This window comes from Sciurus carolinensis (assembly GCF_902686445.1).
Source record: "Sciurus carolinensis chromosome 19 unlocalized genomic scaffold, mSciCar1.2 SUPER_34, whole genome shotgun sequence".
NCBI classification, from domain to species: Eukaryota; Metazoa; Chordata; class Mammalia; order Rodentia; family Sciuridae; genus Sciurus; species Sciurus carolinensis.
In genome coordinates, this window is record NW_025920112.1 from 4,716,431 (window position 1) to 4,738,268 (window position 21,838).

General features: G+C 40.7%; 1 protein-coding gene across 1 annotated transcript; it reads right to left on the reverse strand.

Annotated features, from left to right (window-relative positions):
• Positions 1 to 297: 297 nt before the first annotated feature.
• On the reverse strand, positions 298 to 21,155 carry LOC124973504 (olfactory receptor 14C36-like). The gene is made up of 4 exons (XM_047537409.1): positions 20,696 to 21,155; positions 20,262 to 20,425; positions 2,504 to 2,654; positions 298 to 584 (listed from the first exon to the last, which is right to left on the reverse strand). Exons 1-4 carry the CDS (start codon positions 21,153 to 21,155, stop codon positions 298 to 300), a joined length of 1,062 nt encoding a protein of 353 aa, XP_047393365.1.
• Positions 21,156 to 21,838: the final 683 nt, after the last annotated feature.

Consider the following 21,838-nt stretch of genomic DNA (forward strand, 5'->3'; position numbering starts at 1 on the left):
CATTTATTTGAGAAAGGCTGTTAAACATGTAACCTGGAAAGTATCTGAATCCAAGATACAGGACTTGATCCAAGAGGCAGAAAAAAGATGGCATAATGGGAAGAGCTGCTGACCATCAGTTCACCACTGGCAATTCTCCTGAACTACCAGTAGTCAGAACCAGGAAAGGTGGTATCCAGTTAGTGTGCTTCCCTGCACTTTGACCACAAACTGTACCCTGGTTGCATGAGCCCTGCAGACAAGAACAATTAGATTAGAGCATCCCTGTTTATGCACAAATATGGAGAGTGATTTGCTCTACTCTTGGAGGAATGTGAGAACCCAATGCTTGGTCAGCAGCTTTCCGGTGATCAGCTTCTTCAAACCTGCCTTCATGGCCTTGTCCCTTAGGCTGTAGATGGTGGGGTTGAGGGTAGGGGGCAGCACAACATAAAAAGCAGAGAGCACCAGGTCCATGGATGAGTAGGAGTCTAGGAGGGGCTTCAGGTAAGCAGCGAAGGCAGTGGAGAGGAAAATCCTAACACCTGCCAGGTCGGGGACATGGGTGGAGCAGGCTTTGGCCGCCCTGCTGTGGACAGGTCTGCCTGACAGTGGAGAAAATGAAGACATAAGAGGTGATGATGCAGCAAAAGCAGCAATTGTCCGGGACAGCACTCGAGATGAGCACAACTTCTGCTGTCACATGCTAGGAGCAAGAGATGGCCAATAGCTGGGGAATGTCACAGAAGAGCTGTTGGATGTATCCCCAGAAGGAAAAGAACAAGGTGCTCAAGGTGTGCATGGCAGATAGGAAGCCACTGCTGAGCCAGGACAGAGTGGCCATCTACACACAGGGAACCCTGCTCGTGATGGCTTCGTAGAGAAGGGATGGCAGATGGTGGCCTAGCTATCCATGGAGGTGCCTATAAGGCGGCTCAGCTCTGCAACTGCAGAGAAAGGCACCAGAAAGACCTGGGCCCCACAGCCTAGGGATGAGATGGAGCAGTAGTGGGTCACGAGTTGGCCACAGCTTTGGGCACCATAGAAGAAATGAGGTAGATCTCAAAGAGGGACAAGTTCTTTAGTAAGACGCACATGGGCATGTGGAGGCCTGGGTACAGAGGTGATGCTGATGGTGAGGCCAGACCCCATGAGGGCAGCCAGGTAGGCTGCAGGGGGAGCTCCCACTTGCAGGAACTGAAGGTTCCACAGGCCAGGGAATCCCAAGAGGAGGATTTCTGTGACCCTGGAGCAATTGTGCATTCTTGATGAATATTCTGTATCAAAAAGGACAGGTGTGATGAAAAGATCCAGTTTGATATTTGTTCTAGTGAATGATTAGCGAAGATTGGGGTGAAGTTCAATGATGGGTTTGACAATCAAATTTTCCAAAAAAATCCAGTTTCTTGATCACATTTTCCATTGTATCTTATCATATTTTCTGAGGTTCTTTTTACAGATGTCTGAGTGTCATAATGGAATCCAGCAGCACACAGACATTCTCACAGGAGCAGGGTCAAGCAGCCAGGGCCTCCTGAGAATTCTGTTTGAAGTATAAGGACTGAGGACAAAGACATGGACTTTCCAATACTCACGAACCTGGCTAGTCCCAGTTGGCTTTGCAAATTTATTTTCCTGTCAGTTGACTTTTTATTTGCAATATTTGGCTGATTATATCAACTTTCTCTAACAATGAGTGTGTTTCCTCCCTACTCTATGTAAATGTGCTCTCTTCCTCCTTTTAACTTTCCTGAGACTCTTTGATCATTTTGATGATTCAGTGCCTTAGCCCCAGAGTTCCTGCCCTTGGACTGATGCTTCCCACCTTTTCTCCTGGTGCTTCATGTCCTTTCATTTTCCTAACATTTTTTGAGGGCTATTGCCTGCATGAAACTCATATTTCTACATATGACTTCCTCTTATTAGAGGAAGAGAGAGTCAGAAATTCCTCCCAGGCTTTAATTTAAATGCTAATAGACAGCATCCTAGTGTTTCATAAAACCAATACTAAGACATGTCCATGGAGGATATTGCAACATTTCAGCTCACTGTTTTCTGGTTTGTTTTAGTGGTCATGTGTTCACAATTTAAACAGATCTTAATAAGCTCACCATTATTTTCCATCACATTTTATCATCTTTCTCATCAAGTAAAAAACTTTCCCTTATATTTTCAACAAACTATTCATTAATTACCATGTTGCAGGTACCATGTTTTGCATGATAAAGAGGTTTTTTGTAGTTGCTTAAAAAATGAATATATCCTTAAGCCCAAGTTCTACAATAATAAGAATACTTTGAAATAAATTCTTTCTGAGTTTATGTTTCAGTAATTAAGAGAGAAATCATCATTTTGTGCCTTGTTGCGTATATTGAGGAGACAAATTCTTAAAGATCTTAAAATTGACATTTACTGACTCAAGAAACACTTCTTTTTAGATCATTTTGATAAGGACTTTCTCTCGTCCAATGACTCTCTTTTTAAATTACAATCAGCCACAGTATAAAGGAAAATCAGAACTTACCAAATGGTTTGTCCTGCAGGAGGTGGAAGCAGGAATCAGACTCTTTCTGCAGGCTCTGAGGAAGTTGCTGGTGGATGCAGAGGTTCCAGCCTCCCTGACTTCTAGGAGCTGAGGAGTCCTGATCTGCCTGCTGCCTGGGATGCAAACACAGCTGTGGAGAAGAGTGAGCAGAAGGACGAGCATGGGGGTTATGTCTTCTCCTGGCCCCAAGGGCTTGAGCTATGCATTGGTCCTGCAGGAGATGCTGCCTCTGCTGTCACTGTCACCCAGTTCCTTACCATGGCTGAGGAACACTCTGGTTTGTCCCTGATGTGACCACAGTGCCTCTTCCCTGACCGTCATTTCAAGGAAAAACTTCCTACCCTGAAACAGTGAGGGCAGGGGACTCCATCACTCACTGAGGCTTCTGCAGAAGAGACCAGCTGGCTCAGATTCACCCAGGACTGTGGTCAAGTTGAGACCCACCATGACCAGATTTATTCTATGGCCATGGTCATACTTTCTCCTTAATCCTGAAAGGCTAGCTGTACCTTCTTTATTGGAATTAAAATTCTGTTTTCATTGCAGTACTGACATGTTCTCAAAATCCATTTCCTCTTCACAGTGGGATTTTTGGCTCTCTAGTCTGTTCCATTGTCCAGAAGACCCAAATTTCCATATACCCTAATATTTTAGTTACTAGAGCTCTGTAGTACAGTTTGAAATAAGGTCCTACCTTGTCCCTGCTTTGTAGATTTTGTTCATTTACTGGCTTGTGTGTCGGTGTGTGTGGTTCCACATGACTTTTAGAAAGTTTTATTCTCTGTGAAAAATGAATTTGATTTTTCCATAGTGATTTCATGGATTCTGCAGACCAATGGATGTGTGGATATTATAATGTATCTATTCTTCCAGTTAAAATTTTTAATTGTCAGAAAGGTCTTTCACCTCCTGGTTGAATTTATCACTACATTTTGCTTGTTATCTGTTGTAAATGGGATAGTTATCTCCATTTTTTTTTTGATAGTTTGTTGTTAGGTTACAATATACTTCAATTTTTTTCAGTGTTTATTTTGTGTTATTCAACTTTTCTGAATGTGCCATCAATCAACCAATGTGTGTGTGTGCAGAGTGTGTGGGTGGATTGGGTAGCATCTACTCCATGTATCACCTGTATCATTAGGAAACAATAACACATTTGCTTTGCCCTATCCTATGTGGATGCATGTTCCTGCTTTATGTTACCTGCTTGTCCTGCAAAGACTTCCATTACTCTGCTGAATAGAAGTTTCAGGAAGCTACTTTCATGTCTATGTCAGAACTTCTCCTGAACTCATTCCTTCTGCACACTGCTGTCTGAGCCGATGTCCTGGTTCTCCCCTCACCTGTGCAAGTATGGGGGCCTCAGGTTCCCCTCCTGACTCCAGGACTCCTCCTCCACCCCCAGCATGCATCCTTCATGGTGGTTTCCTATAATACTTTGTGTGTCTGCAAAAGGGTATGATCTCTCCTCTTTTATTTTGGATTGCACTAATTTGAATATTCTCTCTTTTTATTTCTTAGTCTACCTATAGGTGTGTTGTTGGTTTTGTTTCTTTTCAAAAAATGTTGATCTCATTAATATTTTGTATTTCTGTTATTTCTGCTGTGATCGATCTCTTTCTCTCTCTCTCTCTGTCTCTCTGTCTCTCTGTCTCTCTCTCTCTCTCTCTCTCTCTCTCTCTCTCTCTCTCTCTCTCTCTCTCCCACACACACAACCCCACTCTCTCTCTTCTTTACTCCCTCTATCTCTTTTATTTGTCATGCTAACTTCAAAATTAGTTAGTTCATTTATTTCCTAGTTACTTCAGGTGTTCTTTTTTTTTTTTTTTTTTGAGATTTTTGCACTTTCATTCCTAGTTTGCCTTTGCTGTAACCCCATATTTTGGCATGCCACTTTTTCACTTTACCTGTCTCAAGGTATTTAGAATTTTCTCCTCCTGTTTTGACAACCTACCAGGTGTTCAGAAGTATGTATTTCCTTTTGTGATTTTACAAATCCCATTCTTTCACCAGTTTCTGCTCTCATGCCACTGTGATTGCAAATGGAACCACACGTTTATTACAACCTTCTTAATATTGTTCCTGTGCTGTGCCCTAATATATAATCTGTCCTCCAGAATATTCAGCCTGGGTGGTATGATCAGGATGATTTCAGATTTAATATTCTCTGTTAGTTTGCTGGCAGAGCACTATGTGCATGTTGGACCATGAGGTGCTCAGTTCCCATGCTGCCACTGAACTCACCTTTCCCTGCCTTCCCATCCTGACCTGAGTTTCCATCCCTGGGTGCTTCTCTGTGAGGTGGCATGCCCTGGGTGTTACGTCCTCCTGAGGAGCTGAGTGCCTGTCATTACAGGGCTCCCTGTCTCTCCTTAAAGTCTGGCTGACATGTGCAGAGCTTCCTTTGCTCTCCTTGGCCTTCATAACCTACAACACCTTTTTTGTGCCTTTGCTGCACTCTGTTCTCACAGTGAGGTGGACCTCAGGTAGGCAGCTCATAACTGCGCTTGATGGTTTCATAAATTCAGACACTCTTTCATGATGGAGAACTAAATCTACTTACACTCAAGACAATTGCTGATAGGTGAGTACAGATTTCTGATATTGATCCTCTCTTTTTTCCTGTTTGCTGTTTGATGTTACTGTACTCATAACCTTTGAATAGTTTGCATTTTTTCCAACTGCAGGTATTTGCTTTGAGTTTACTCTGAGACTTCAATGGGAACTCATATTGTTTTAACAGTCTCCTACCAGCTCACAGCCACTTAATTGTATTGTAAACCAATCTGCACAGTGTCTCCCCTACCATATATTACCCTTAAAGACATTTTTGGGGCATACTTGGTATTGAACTAGGGCAACTTTACCACTGACCATATCCTCAGTCCTTTTTTAAAAATTATGATTTTCCCACTCGCATTTATAAGTTGCTGCATGAAATTTATACATATGCAGGATGTGTTTTAAAAGAATGACTTGTCCAGAAATTACTTTCTAGAATTAAATCTGTTTGAATAGATTTTCATCCTATTTGAGTCAATGAATTGATTTTACAGAGATTCTGGGATTAAGGATGACCCCCTGTGTTTTTAGGGTTATGAATTTAGTCTAACAAAATGATAGCTATACATTAAATGTTTGCTCATTAATCATTTTTGTGTGCTCTACCACAGAGATTTAATCCCATTTAAGGGGAGGTAGATATAAACCCATTATATAGATGAAGAAACTGAAGTTCAAATGTAAAAAACACAGTGGAAGAGGACAAGAAATGTAGACTCCAGAATTTTATTAATAGGCAAAGTAGAAATCTATTATTTGATTGGATTTTTAAATGACCAGAGAGGGTAGGGATGATAAAATTCTGCCATTCTTGTTTTACTCTCTCAAATATTCATAATTATATGAGTACTTACTGAGCACCTACAGTTTGCCAAGGTTTATATTAGGTGTCTAATCTATATTTTCTAATTTTTAATTTTGTAATTTGCAATTTTCTAATGTGGTAAGGAAGTTGTCTTCACAACCACCAAGCACAGAAGGACTTGAGGTCTGTAAAGTTTGAGTTTCCTTGGTTTTACAGAACCTGAATTGAGACCCTGCTGTCTAATTCTAGAGTAACTACTTTAACCCAGGCTGCCAACCTACTTCTCATTGTGAGATCACCTATGATGCTCAGATTCATGAGCTTTTACTACCTCCTTTTTGGAGATTGGAAAAAGGAGGCTCTAGCCTCCCGTAAGATCTCAGGTTGGCTTGACTTCCAAACAAAGCTCTTCCCCTGTATTGCTGTGTCACCTTAATCCAATCCCTTCTTCAAATTAATTTACTTCAAAAAAGTGTATGTAGTCAATGTTCTTCCATTCTCCTTTTGTGTAGTCTTCTACTTTTTCCTTGCACTGAAGATAATTTTTCTATGTGGTTAAAGATGAGAGTCTTTTTAAGGTGTTTTTGTCCATCTGGTTATGCAGTGAACTGCTTCCCCATCTCAGCAAGAACTCTCATTCTTGTCAACTGGCATGTGTGTGCACAGATGTGTAGGCATGAAAGACAACGTGATCATGAGGGGATATGAGTCCATCCCAAACCAAGATGATGGCATATCCCTATGGGAGCTATTTCTGATGTGCATTTGCTCACTTTTCACCTATTTTCACATAGTACTTCCAATACTGGCAAATTCTTTAAATGAGGGTGAGAATTTTTAAACACTTAAATTGCATTTTAAAGTAATTTTTATTATTGTCTAGATTAGTATAAAAGGTCTATTTTCCCAGTATTGTATCATCTGCCAATAAAATAATCATGTCCTTAAAACTTATGTTTTGAGTTGGAGTCAATAAATTACCCAGGATGGCCTCAAACTTGTGACACTCCTCCCTAGCCACTGAAGAGCTGGAATTGTATGTGCACCACAGGCCCAGCTGTGTGCTCTCCTTTTTCTTCATAGTCTACAACTTAAACTACTTGGCATAGCTCAAGAAACACATTCTTTGGCAGAGGAGATACTGCTGAGAGAGCTTTAATGTTACAGAATTTATTAATACACATTTGTATGTACACATGTATGTGTTCATATGTAAATCTCTAAACCATCTCCATATCTAAGCATCTCCCCTCCAACAAAGTGACAGACCATTCACAGGCCCCATGAGCTCCTGTTCTGCAGCCATATAAACTCCTGCATTATCAGTCTCTACTGTGGATTTTATTAAAGTTTCTATCACTAACTCTCATTTCCATGTTTCCCAAGAAATTGTTCTTTTTCAATCTCTCTCGAAAAACCCAAGGTGATCCTAGGAATTCTAAGTCAATGGTATCTCTAAATAAGATATCCAGTGATAGGTACCAGAAAGATTCCCAGGGCAAGCTCCCTAGAGAGCTCTGATCTCCTTACCCCATTTTCCCTGATGCTGTGGAGGTGTGATCAAAGCCTGTTACTTAATAGTCATGCAGACGAACCAACCAGCTCCATCCACCTCCCCAGTCTTCTCCTCCTGAGGACTTGCTGAGCTGCTGATGAGGAGGTTCTGCTCTGCCCTCACCTGCATGTGTCTGGATGGGAAATGCAAGCTTTCCTCCATGTGACATCCGATTAATTGAGATAAAATCTCACTATTGCCTAACTGCAAGTGATGCCTTTAGTGTGTCTTCACTTCCATTTATTTTAGAGTGTCGCAGGGCTAGAAATTAGAGAAAAACTCTGAAAAAATGGATGTACTACTTTTATGTTACAATCACTCAGAGTTTAAATTGGCCACTGCATCTCCATATTGGTTATGTACAATAACAACATATCTACTTCTAGTTTTACAGTCTTATTTATATTCTGGATGGATCTGCCGATTCCTATCTCTGCAACAGTTCAAATAACTTCACATCTATTGGGGAATATTGACGGCCTCAAATGGCTCACTCCACAGAAATGACTCCTCTTTATCTTCCCTTGTAAAGATAAGAATGGAGAATCACATGTGTTTCACTATCATGTACTTCTTAGAGGTATCCAAAAATGACACTGCTTTAGCTTTCCATGGTTGCAGGAATTGTGAACTAATGCATACTGCCTCTGATAAACTTACCTCAGATGTAGGGGACCAGCTTCTTCATGTGCTCCTCCAAATGCTATCGCAGAGTTGGGTCTGACTGGGGAAGCATGGCTGAACGTGTCTCCAGAAATTCCCAAAATTACAGAGAAAAGATGGATGTGCTCCCACCTATTGAGCTTGGATAATGCATCAGCTGCTCTCAGAGATTGTCCAGAAGTTGCAGAATTCCGTTTAAGCAGGAGTTTATTTACAAGCACTTTGGACACTTGAGACATTGTAACCATGCAGACACTGGAGCACTGGGGTCCTTGAATGCCTGGCTGTGGGCCAGGCAGAGATGGCCTTTCTCTGAGATCTGTGGTCAACAGGTAGTCTTTGTGGGGATATTTGAAAACAAATAAGAAAGAAACTAAAAGACTGAGTGTGTCTGTCCTTGTAAGACTGAAGAGGGAACAGAGAGCAGAAGTCAGCCTGTGTGCTCTGAGGGAAGGATGGGTAATCAGAGGAGCAGGTGGGAGGAAGTGCTCAGGCAGGGTGGTGGCAGCTGGGACAACAGCAGTAGTGCTCATCAGGGGAATGTGCCTCTACTCTGAGTGCACGGGGTGGCTTCAGTTCAGGGCCACCTGCCTGCCCTCTCCAACACCTAGCAGCACCTGATGGGAAGCACTCAGGTTCCTGAAGGTGCAGAAACACCAGGTGAACACCTCTGGGTTGACACCTGTTTTAGACTATTATTTCTAAAGGGTTTTTCGTGATTTATCTTTTGGTAATGGAAACAATGCTTTCTCATTTTGAATCACACACACATTCAAGCAGAAAGGCAGATAATCCTGCTATTAAACCTTGGGGACAACTCATGGGCCTGGGAAAGCAGCATCATGCTCCCACAGAAAGCAGAGTCTAGAGAGCAGAATGTGCAAGGACAATGCATTAAAGTTCAGTTTTGTCGACAAAGATGTCCACAAGGGAATGATGTTTTACTCGTTAGAAGACACAGGTTTTCACAATTCAGATGTTCATTACCATCATTTAATTTTCATAGCTGCTAATATCAGAACATTTCTGAACTTCAGTGATTCCTGGTGAGGCCCACTATGTTGTACTTACCTCCAGGCATAACTGGTAACAAGGGTTTTGTCATTCATTCAAGCGTGCACCCCACACTCAGGACCCAACACTTCTCTTTCAATACCCAGGGTGGCCTCTGCCATTCAGGGTCCATCAAGTCCTCCAGGAATGAGGGAGGATTGGGGAAGTGGTTCAGCAATGGAGAGAGGGGACATCTGGGCCCAGCCCTCCTGGATTAGCAGCAGGCCAGGTGCACAGTCACCCTCACCTGCTCTGTGAGCCTTGAACCAGAAGGAACAGACCCTGCCTGGGTGTCTCTGGCTTAAGCCAGTGTGGGCATTCTGCTGACCACTGCTGCATTCCTGATCACCCGACCTTAGTGCCCTCCTGGTTCCCCAGCACCTCTGTGCACACTCAGCCCCACACCACTGCTTGAATTACTTTTCCTCACATTTCACAGAGCACTTGTGTGCAAGCTGCATCAGGAAGTCCAGGCAGGAGAAGACGCTGGCTACCTCTTCACACTACAGGTACCTGTTGGGTTGAATGCTGCACACTGCCATTTGCCAAGTATTGCACAGACGTCTCTGTCCTAAGGAAAATGCCAGCACTGCCTCCAACAGCTGCCTGAGATTGTAGCTGGGGCAGAAGCCACACCTCTATCAATGCTCTTTTGTGTCATCCAAGTCCAGTTCTACCTGCCATTGAGTACCCTGGGATCAGTGGGAGGAGGGTCTCGGTCAACCGTCCTCTTTCAATTCTACTAATGTTGAGAACAGAGAGTTGCTGTGGGGATCAGAGACTGGACTGTGGCCTTGGCTCTCCAATTCTGCTGCAGATAGCACATGCCTTCCCTGGAGTTTGGCTAATTGGGGAAGGAAGGACTCAGAGCAGCAGATGAGCTTCTACCATGCAATAGTATTTAATAACCATCATGAGCATATTTCACAGTGTGGTTCTGATGAGTGTCTGCAAGAACCCTGGCTGTCCTTATGCAGGAGCCTGAGCACTTACACTGCTGAGTGAGCTCCTGCAGAGCCGCGACCCAGAGCTGATTGTGTGGAGGGCAGCTTCCCAGGGTGTACGTGGGCTGTCACTCCTTCATTCTCCACTGCGCATGGCCTGCACACAGGGATAGATAGAGCCCCATCCTGCTCAGGAGGATGAGACCTGAAGAGGGACAGGACAAGAAGTAGCAAGTAAACCCTAAACCCAGAACTCTAGGTGCAGGGATCTGGTGTGCACACCTAGATCCAGTGTTTACATTATGTTTATGCGTTCTGGAGAAGACAGTGTCAGCAGACTGTTTTATAAAAAATCATTCAACATTCTTTTTATGTATTCTAACTCCAGTGTGTTCATTGTGCTCAATTTAATTCAATGTGTTTGAGGATATGAAACAATTCTTGAACCTTTCCACAGGAGGCAATGGTGGATAAAAGTTTGCCTGGACATATTTCATTATAACAGATTTTAGAACAGTGTTTAATTTCCTAACTTTAACCAACTCCCAGCGTAAATATGAATTCCCTATTCAGAACATTGCCAAGATGAGCAGCTCTCAGGGCACCAGACATGAGAGTGAGCCGTTGGGTAGAGTGAGAATGGAGAAGCAGGAGGAGGTGAGACCTGTGGCCACCTCCACTCCCCTCCCTGCCTCACAGCAAGGGTCCTGAGAAACAGGGCTTGAAGGACAGCCTCCCTGCCTCAGGGGTCAGGAGCCAGAACACCCCACAGCACTGCCAGACACATCTGTGCAGACAGAAACAAGTGTTTGGAAAATGTGCTTGAGCCTTAGATTTGTGAGATCCCCGTTTGTTCTCTTCGTTATCTCTGAAATATGTCCACATTTCTGAAGTATGTTACACTATAGAATGGGCAGCTTATAAGATGATTGTGAATTGCAATAAAAGTCCATATTTTAAGTTGAATTAACAAAACATATATGTAAGACTTTCCATACAGAAATATAACACTGTGTTTTTTTTTACTAAATAAGTTCAATGATTCTATTCATGCACTATAGTTACACAAAACAGCAGGTTTCATTCTGAAATATTAGTATGTGCATGAAAATCAATTGCCACATTTCAGCCCCCTCTACTTCCACTTCCCCTCCCTGTTTTATTCTCTTGGCCTCCCTCCTGCTCCAATGGTCTTCTTTCTATTTATTTATTTATATTATTATATAAGCATTTACTCATTTATTTTTATATTATTATATAAGCATGGAATATAAATGATTCTGGTTAGGTTCCCATTTGTGGATATACATGATAGTGGGATTCAATGTGTTTTTTTTTTCATATATGCACATGGACAAATTGTGTCAGATTCATTCCATTGTTTTTCCTTTTCCTATCCCACTTCCCTTCCCTCCATTCCCCATTGTCTAATTTAGAGAACATCTATTCTTCCCCTCACATTCCCAATTCTGTGATAGTATCCATGTATGAGAGAAAGCATTCAACTTTTGATTTTGGAAATTGTCTTATTTCACCTAGCATGATAGTTTCCAGATCCATCCATTTACCAGGAAATGCCATAATTTCATTCTTCCTTATGACTAGTAATATTCAATTGTGTATATACACCACATTTTCTTTATTCTTTCAGCTTCTGAAGGTCACTTAGGTTGGTTCCATAGCTTAACTATTATGAAATGAGCTGGTATGAAAATTGATGTGGCTGTGTCACTGTAGCATGATGATTTAAAGTTCAAGGAGAGGGATAACAGGGTCAAATGTTGGTTCCATCCTAAATTTTCTGAGGAATTTCCATACTACTTTCAAGATTGATCACCCCACTTTGCAGTTCTACCAGCAATGTACAAGTGTACCTTTTTCCCCACATCCTCACCAACATTGTTACCTATATTCTTGACAATTGCCATCCTGACGGCAGTGAGATGGAATCTCTGTGTAGTTTTAATTTGCATTTCTCTAATCGCTGGAGGTGTTGAACATTATTTCACATATTTATTGACCCACTGTATTTTTTCTTCGGTGAAGTGTCTGTTCAGTTCCTTAAACACATGGACGATCGCAGGCTGTTATAATAAAGAAAACCCTCTGGGACTCTTGCCACTTCTATACTGAAAATCAGGGTTGGCAGCATGACTTCCACCTCCTTCCATCATGCTCACTGGGCTGCCCTTGAACACACTCACACTGAAGGCACTAGGATGGCGTATGCATTCTCATTCTCTTTGGACAGTGCCACCTGGTGCAATCAGAACTTGGACTCTCCCACCACTTCCTCTGTGGTGCACAATGCTGATCTGCAGCAGTCAGCAGGGCATGACTGATTTCCAGATGTCCTCTTATCTCTGTGTTCTGAACATTGTCATGTGTTTCACTTTGGACAGACATCTGTGCATTAAAAATTACAAAATGCTGGAAGACCCAAACCCTCACTGGTACGTTCAGGTCTTACGTCTTTGATTATTTTCAGGTTGTTTTTTGTCCATGGTGAGAAAAAGTGTCTGACATTTATTCAATTGGCTGTTTGGTTTTCCAAGCACAATGGTTGAAGAGACTGTACTTTCCACACTCATATTCTGGGTGCATTTGACAAACATCAGTTGGCCATGGACTCCTGTTGCACCCCCGTGACTGTCAAAGGGTTCTATTTCCTGGTGGGTGAATACTGGAGACCATGGCCTTTGTTCAAAGGTTCCCACCGCCGTCACCCAGGTGGCCACTTCCATCTCCTCCCACCTTCAGAACCCATCTTCATGCCATTCACGTGGACACTCCCGCTGCCTCCCTGACATGATCATATTTGTGCTGGCCACCCCAGTGTCTTCCTGTCACCCCTGTTCATTCACTATCCATCCATGCTCTGCTTGATTTCAGGTTCTGACTCAAAGGTTTGCCAGGAAAGCGTAATGTGCAGTTTCACTTCTGAGGAAGAGTCCCTCGCTGCCATGATCTTACCTTATGCACAGACACACTGAGGCTGAAATCCCGCTGAGTACTTAAATCCTGGCACCCACTGTTCTGTCAGGGCATCACTTCTAGCATGTTTTCCTCCCCATTTTTTATTTAGGCCACCTTCCTTATCTGAGCTTTTCTTTATGATCTTAGTCACACTTTGCATTCTGCCTTGATATTTGTTTCTTGTAACTGAATGTAACTTTCATTAATATAAAAGGGTGAGAATTCACATGGTCATTGGTTACCAATGGTTCAATTGGTTATCATTGGTTCAAATTCTCAACACTTTCTTCTCTACTAAAGCTAGGGCTTATTTGTTTTGTTTTTCAGATTATTTATTCAGATTCCCCGTTTTCACTTAATTATTTCACACATGAGATCACATTGCGTTTTTTGACCTACTGACAGTCAGTATTTATGGCACCCACAAGAGTCATCCCTTAGCACACTCAGTCTGGGCCTACACATTAGTTCTAAACCTCCAACTCTACATTTTTTTATTGTAAACAAGTGGGATACATGTTGTTTCTGTTTGTACATGGAGTAAAGGCATATCATTTGTGTAATCATACATTTACATAGGGTAATGTTTGTTTCATTCTGTTATTTTTTCCTCCCCCCCACTCCTCCCACCAATCTTATCCCTCCTTCCTCCATTCTTGCCCCCCTCCCACCGCCCATTAAGTGTCAACCACTTATCAGCGAGATCATTCATACTTTGGTGTTTTGAGATTGGCTTATCTCACTTAGCATGATATCTCCAATTTCATCCACTTGCCTGCAAATGCCATAATTTTATTATTCTTTATACCTGAGTAATATTCCATTGTGTATATATACCACAGTTTCTTTATCCATTCTTCACCTGAGGTACATCAAGGTTGGTTCCACAATCTGGTTATTGTGAATTGAGCAGCTGTGAACATTGATGTGGCTGTATCTCTGTAGTATGCTGATTTTAAGTCCTTTGGTTATAGACTGAGGAGTGGGATAGCTGGGTCAAATGGTAGTTCCATTCCAAGCTTTCTGGGGAATCTCCATACTGCTTTCCAGAGTGACCACATTAATTTGCAACACTACCAGCAATGTATGAGTGTACATTTTTCCCCACATCCTCGCCAACACTTATTGTTTCTTGTATTCTTAAAAATCGCCATTCTAATTGAGGTCAGACGGAATCTTAGGGTAATTTTGATTTGTATTTCTCTTATTACCAGAGATGTTGAACATTTTTTCATCTATCTGTTGACTGCATGTAGATATTCTTCTGTGAAGTGTGTGTTCATTTCCTTAGCCCATTTGCTAATTGGAAAATTTGTATTCTTGGTGTAGAATTTTTTGAGTTCCTTATATATTCTGGAAATTAGTGCTCAATCTGAAGTATGAGTGACAAAGGTTTTCTCCAAGTCTGTAGGCTCTCTCTTCACATTGCTGATAGTTTCCTTTGCTCAGAGAAAATTGTTTAGTTTGATTCTATCCCAGTTATTGATTCTTGATTTTATTTGTTTTGCTATGGGAATCCTTTTATGGAAGTCTAATGCTAAGTCGACGTGTTGAAGATTTGGACATAATTTTCTTCTATAAGATGCAGGGTCTCTGGTCTGATTCTGATTCCATGGTCCACTTTGAGTTGATTTTTGTGCAGGGTGAGAGATAGGAGTTTAGTTTCACTCTGCTCCTTATGGATTTCCAGTTTTCCCAGCACCATTTGTTGAAGAGGCTACATTGTCTCCATTGCATATTTTTGGGACCTTTGTCTAATATGAGAAAATTGTATTTATTTGGGTTTGTGTCCATGTCCTCTCTTCTGTACCATTGATCTACCTGTCTATTTTGGTACCAATACCATGCCGTTTTTGTTCCTATTGCTTTGTAGTATTGTTGAATTTCTGGTATTGCGAAAACCCCTGTTTCACTGTTCCTACTAAGGACTGCTTTAGCTATTCTGGGTTTCTTATTTTTCCATATGAATTTCATGATTTCTTGCTCTATTTCTGTAAGGTACATCAGTGGTATTTTAATTGGAATTGCATTGAATCCGTATAGCACTTTTGGTAGTATGGCCATTTTGACAATATTAGATTTGCCTATCCAAGAACATGGGAGATCTTTCCATATTCTAAGGTCTTTCTCAATTTCTTTCTTCAATGTTTTGTAGATTTCATTGTAGAGATCTTTTACCTCTTTGGTTAGATTGATTCCCAAGTATTTTATTATTTTATTTGAGTTTATTGCAAATGGAGTTGTTTTCCTCATTTCCCTTTCAGATATTTCATCGCTTTCATATAAAAAAGCTTTAGTTTTATGTGCGTAGATTTTATAGCCTACTATTTTGCTGAATTCATTGAGGAGGTCTAGAAGTTTTCTGTTGGAGATTTTTGGATCCTCTAAATATAGAATCATGCCATCAGCAAATAGTGACAGCTTAAGTTCCTCTTTTCATATTTGTATCCCTTTAATTTCTTTAGACTCTCTAATTGCTCTGGCTAGAGTTTCGAGGACAATGTTGAATAGAAGTGGGGAAAGAAGACATCCCTGTCTCATTCCTGTTTTTAAAGGGAATTCTTTCAGTTTTTCTCCATTAAGAATGATGTTGGCCTTGGGCTTAGCATAAATAGCCTTTACAATGTAGAGGAATGCTCCTACTATCCCTATTTTTTCTAGTGTTTTGAGCATGAAGCGGTGTTGTATTTTGTCGAACACTTTTTCTGAGTCAATTGAAATAACCATATGAATCTTATACTTAAGTCTATTGACATGAAGGGTTATGTTTATTGATTTATGGATGTTAAACCATTCTTGCATTCCAGGAATGAATCCCACTTGATCGTGGTGCACAATTTTCTTAATATGTTTTTGGATACAGTTTGCCAATATTTTGTTAAGGATCTTTGCATCTATATTCATCAAAGATATTGGTCTAAAATTTTCTTTCCTTGATGTGTCTTTTCCTGGTTTGATTATGAGGGTGATATTAGCTTCATAGAAGCTAATGAATTTGGTAGGGTACCCTCCTTTTCTTTTCCTGGAATACTTTGAGAAGTATTGGAATGAGTTCTTCTTTCAATGTCTTGTAGAACTTGGCTGAGAATCCATCTAGTCCTGGGCTTTTCTTGGATGGTAGGTTTTTAATGGCTTCTTCTATTTCATTGCTTGATATTGATGTGTTTAAATTGTGTATGTCCTGGTTTAGTTTGGGAGAAGCATATGACTCTAGAAATTTGTCGATGTCTTTGGAATTTTCTATTTTGTTTTAATACAGATTTTCAAAATATCTTCTCATTATGTTATGTATCTCAGTCCTGTCCACCATGATATTTCCTTTTTCATCATGAGTTTTAGTAATTTGAGTTTTCTCTCTCCTTCTCTTTGCTAGTGTGGCTAAGAATTTGTCTATTTTGTTTACTTTTTCAAAGGACCAACTCTTTGTTTTGCCTTTTTTTTTAATTGTTTCTTTTGTTTCAATTTCATAGATTCCAGCCCTGATTTTAATTATTTCCACTCTTCTACTACCTTTGCTGTTATTCTCTTCTTTTTTTTCTAGGATTTTGAGCTGTAATATTAGGTCATTTAGTTTTTGACTTTTCATTCTTTTCTGGAATGTGCTCCATGTAATGAATTTTTCTTTTAGTACATCTTTCATGTTGTCCCAGAGATTTTGATAAGTTTTATTGTTGTTCTCATTGATCTCAAAGAATTTTTTTATCTCCTCCCTGATGTTTTCTGTTATCCATGTTTCATTCAATAGCACATTATTTAGTTTCCAGTTGATGGAGTAAATTCTGTTTTTTTTTTTTTTTGTGATTGATTTCTACTCTCAGTCCATTATGATCTGATAGAACACAAGGCAGTATCTCAATTTTTTTGCATTTCCTAAGGGCTGATTTGTGGCATAACATATGGTCTATTTTCGAGAAGGATCCATGTGCTGCTGAGAAGAAAATGAATTTGCTCGTTGATGGATGGAATATTCTATATAATTGTATTAAGTCTAGATTATGGATTGTGTTATTGAATTCTATAATTTGTTTCATTTTTGTTTGTAATATCTATCTATTGGTGACAGTGGTGTGTTAAATTCACCAGAATTATTGTGTTGTGGTCTATTTGATTCCTGAAATTGACAAGGATTTCTTTAATGTACAGGGATACACTGTTGTTCGGGGAATAAATATTTACTATCATTATGTCTTCCTGATTTATGTTTCCCTTAAGCAGTATGAAATTTTCTTCTTTATCCCTTCTGACTAACTTTAGCTTGAAGTCTACTTTATCTGATATAAAGATGGAATGATAGAAACCCCCGCTTTTTTACTGGGTCCATGTGCATGGTAGATTTTTTTCCCAACCTTTCATGTTTAGTCTGTGGATATCTTTTTCTATGAGATGAGTCTCTTGCAGGCAGCATATTGCTGGGTATTTTCTTTTAATCCATTCTGCCAGTCTATGTCTTTTGATTGATGAGTTCAGGCCATTAACATTCAGGGTTATTATTGAGGTATGATTTGTATTCTCAGTCATCTGGGCTTATTTTTTGGTTTTTAACTTGGTTTGGTTTCTCTGTTGAGTGGTTTTTCTCTAAGATATTTCCTCCATTTTCTGACCTCCATTGTTGTTTTTCAATTCCTCCTCATGGAATATTTTGTTGAGAACATTCTGTAGCGCAGGCTTTCTATTTGTAAATTCTTTTAACTTTTGTTTATCATGGAACGGTTTTATTACATTTTCAAATCTGAAGGTTAGTTTTGCTGGATATAGGATTCTGGGTTGGCAACAATGTTTTTTCAGAGCTTGAAATATGTTGCTCCAGGCCCTTCTAGCTTTTAGAGTCTGTATTGACAAGTCAGCTGCTATCCATATTGATTTCCCCTATATGTAATCTGATGCTTCTCTCTCGCAACCTTCAAAATTCTATCTTTATTTTGAATGTTAGGCATTTTCATTTTAATATGCCTTGGTGTGGATCTGTTATGACTTTGTGCATTTGTTGTTCTGTAAGCCACTTGTATTTGATTTTCCATTTCATTCTTCATGTTTGGGAAATTTTCTGATATTATTTCATTGAATAGGTTGTTCATTCCTTTCGTTTGTATCTCTGTGCCTTCCTCAATAATTCTTAAATTCCCAATAAATTCTTAAATTCCCAATAATTCTTAAATTTTGTCTTTTCATGATGTCCCATATTTCTTAGAGATTCTGTTCATGATTTCTTACCATCTTCTCTCTTTGGGCAACATTCCTTTCAAGATTAAATATTTTGTCTTCATTTTCTGAGGTCCTGTCTTCCAATGGTCTAGTCTTTCATTGATGCTTTCCATTGAGTTTTTTATTTGGTTTATTGTTTCCTTCATTTCACGGATTTCCATTTTTTTTTCTTTTTCTTTTTTTTGAGAATCCCTATCTCTTTGTTGATTTGATCTTATGCTTTTTTCAATTGCTCTTTCAACTGCTTATTGGTACTATCATTCATTGCCTGCATTTGCTCTCTTAACTCATTCTTTGCTTTGTGAAGAATCATCTTAATCATGTATAATCTGAAGTCCTTTTCTGAAATTTCTTCTACCGTAGTGTTATTGTAGTCTCTTAATATAGAATCTTGATTTGTTTGGATCATTTTCTTCCCTTGTTTTTTCATGTTGATCATGTATCTTCCCCTCTAGCCATGCAGAGATGGGGTATTGCAGAATTCCCCCTATAGGCTTATAGTGGCCCTATAGATTTCCAAAACCTTTTCTTTAAGGGGCAATCAATGTTAGCAGGACCCAATTCAGACACTATGCAATCCTAGACCAAATAGTTCCTATGAGGACAATACCAAAATTGTCATAATAAACAGACTGAGTTCAAATATTATCTTCAGTAAACAAACAGATTTGCAATAAGGTCTGCAGTTTCAAATGGAGGACAAATAGGATGCAGAGGGATGTAGGATGTAGCTTATAATGGGATAAGAAAAGAATATACAGAAGTTCTAGATAATAGAAAGGGTGAGAGTGTAATCAAAATAAATTGGATGTTAGCATGCCAAAAGGGAGAAAGAGACTCTGAGGGAACAGGTAAACAAAGGAAAAGAGAGCCAAAAAAAGTAAAGAAATAAAAAATTAATATTGTTCAATAAGGCAAAGAAAGAAAATCTACACTATAGCAGTCATATAGTATTCAAACCTCCCAGTCTTCAGTAGCATGATGCATGAGAAGTACCTAACAATGAGCTTCATGTCTCCAACAGGTTTCACAGGATGGGATCTACCCCACCTAAAGATCTGAGCTAAGGTTCCAGAATTATCCAAGATGGATTCTCTGGCTTCCAAATGTGTTGGCATATAGGGTGCTGCAGCTTGGGTCAGCTAGAGGTGCAGGAGGTGGGATGTGGATGGTCAGGGAGGGGTCCTAGAGGAAGGGTGTGTTTGGTGTGGTTGTGGTATCCTGGAGGCCAGGTGCAATCAGTTGGTCTGAACCCCAGTTGGTCTGGGGTCCCAGAGATAGGACGCAGTCTGTTGGTCTGGGGGTCCTGGTGGCAAGGAGCAGTCAGTCGATGTGAGGGCCCCAGAGGCAGGGTGTGATCAGTTGGTCTGAGGTATCCTGGAGATAGGGCTCAGTCATTACAGTCAGGGATTCTACGGGGCCTGGCAGTTGTCTCAAAAGGGCAGCAGCCATGTGTAACCAAGCCTGCAGGTACTGTGACAGATAACTTCCAGGCAACAGCAGGCAGTTAGTGCTCCACTGTCAGTCTGCAGTCAGTCTGCTGGCAGCTGTTGGACAATCGGGAGGGGAATATCTGGTGGTGGGTGATGAGTAGGTGAAAGGCAGGTGATGGACAGGCAAGAGACAGGCAAATGGCGGTTGATAGGTGCCTGACAGTGAGCAATCTGCAATGAAAAAGGCATCGACATGCTGGCAGAGTGCAGGTGATCACAGTAGACAGATGGGGTAAACAGCAGGGGATTGATATGCAGCAAAAACTGCCTCACCAGGAAACATATATCATCTGCCTGAAACCGGAGTTATGGAGAGACAATGAATGCAGTCTCCCTCTGGTCCGCCATCTTGGATCTCCAACTGGGATTCTTGTAATGTGATAATAAGACAGGGAGTATTACTTATAAAACCAGATATGAAGAGCATTTGATCTACTTTGGAAGTCCAATCAGTGAAATTAGGGTAATTATGAATTCATTCTACTTTTTCCCTGAGAACAACTGTCTTCCCATGACACTCCTCACAGCTTCCACCATCTATTTGTTCCTGAAAGTGTAGATGAGGGGATTCACGAAGGGAGGGATAAAAGCCGAAGACAATGATGTTCAGCAGTGTGTCAGAGGTTGCTGAAGGCCTCAGGTACAAACCTGTGCCAGAAATAAAGAAAATGGACACCATGAGGATGTGAGGGATGAAGGTGGATGCAGTCTCCCCAGTAGGAAATTTCAACACAGGAGAAAATATGTGAATATATGACATGGTAATAAAAGTAAAGCAACCACCACAGACCATATGGTAGAGACCAAAGGAGGGTCATGTTGCTGGTGGTGTCAGCATAGAGGGGACATCACAGAAGAACTGATGGATCATGTTTGACTGGCAGAAGGATAGCTAGAATGTGTTTCCAGTGTGCACACCTGCATACACCAGACCAATGGTCAGGGAAGGAAGGGTCATACAGACATAAAGCTGAGGGTTCATAGTTATAGAGTAATAGATGGTCTGGCAGATCATTACATAGTGGTCCCAGGCCATGATGGTGAGAAACTGAAGATAAACACATGCACAAAAAATGACCAAGATCTGGGTTGCACAGTCAGCCACTGAAATGGTCCTGTTGCCAGTGAGAGAGTTGACAAAGGCATTGAGGACATTGAAGGAAATGAAGCACATGTCCAAGATGGACAGGTTCCTGAGGAAGAAGTACATGTGCTTGTGCAGGTTCTGATCAGCAGAGGTGAGAGTGACGATGAGCAGGTTCCCTAACAAGGTACTCAGATAGGTCAGTAGGAATACCGTGAAAGAGAGGAAACTCAGTTTCCAGCCATCAGGAGAGCCCAGGAGGAGAAATTCAGTTTCTGTGGTTGAATTTCCCATGTATTGGAAATTCTGGTGGTCTAGGAAGATAAATTGATAAGAGAGAGGAAGGAAAGCATGATTAATGCCATTCCTTACATGTTCTTGTCCAATGTATTTGCTTCAATTTTGCAGTTACTTTTCTTGCAGAGGAAAGGTCACTTTTGGTTTTCTGATTGTTTAAGTGTTTCTAAACTGACTGAACATCCCAGTGCAGATGTGGAGGTCTGCAGCGATTGTTCCTGGGCATGAACTGCAGGATTGTCTTCAGCTCCTTCATCATGCCTCCATTGACTTCCATAGGCTGCCATGCAGAGCACTATCAGTGGTTCCTCACCTCAGTCTTGGAGGGCCACTGGTCTTAAGATGCATTCTTCAGTGCTCTGTAATTTAGTTACTTTCATTCTCTTGCATGAATCACAAATGAAAACAATGTTTTAACACTCTCTCCTGTGTTAGCAATGTTTTTACTCAAAGTTTTCACTCCATGACATTTGATTCTTTTTATATCAGATTATTTTCCTTATTCATGTTGACACCTTCCATTATATTCTCAATGGCATCATGATCTTTTAAAGGCATGTTGACTCTATATTCTAAAAGTAAGGCTGTGTTCATAATTGAAACACTTATGAAGAGCTCAGACCAGCTCAATTCCTAATCACTTACATCATCATTTCCTCTGCCCTCTGCAAACCAGGATT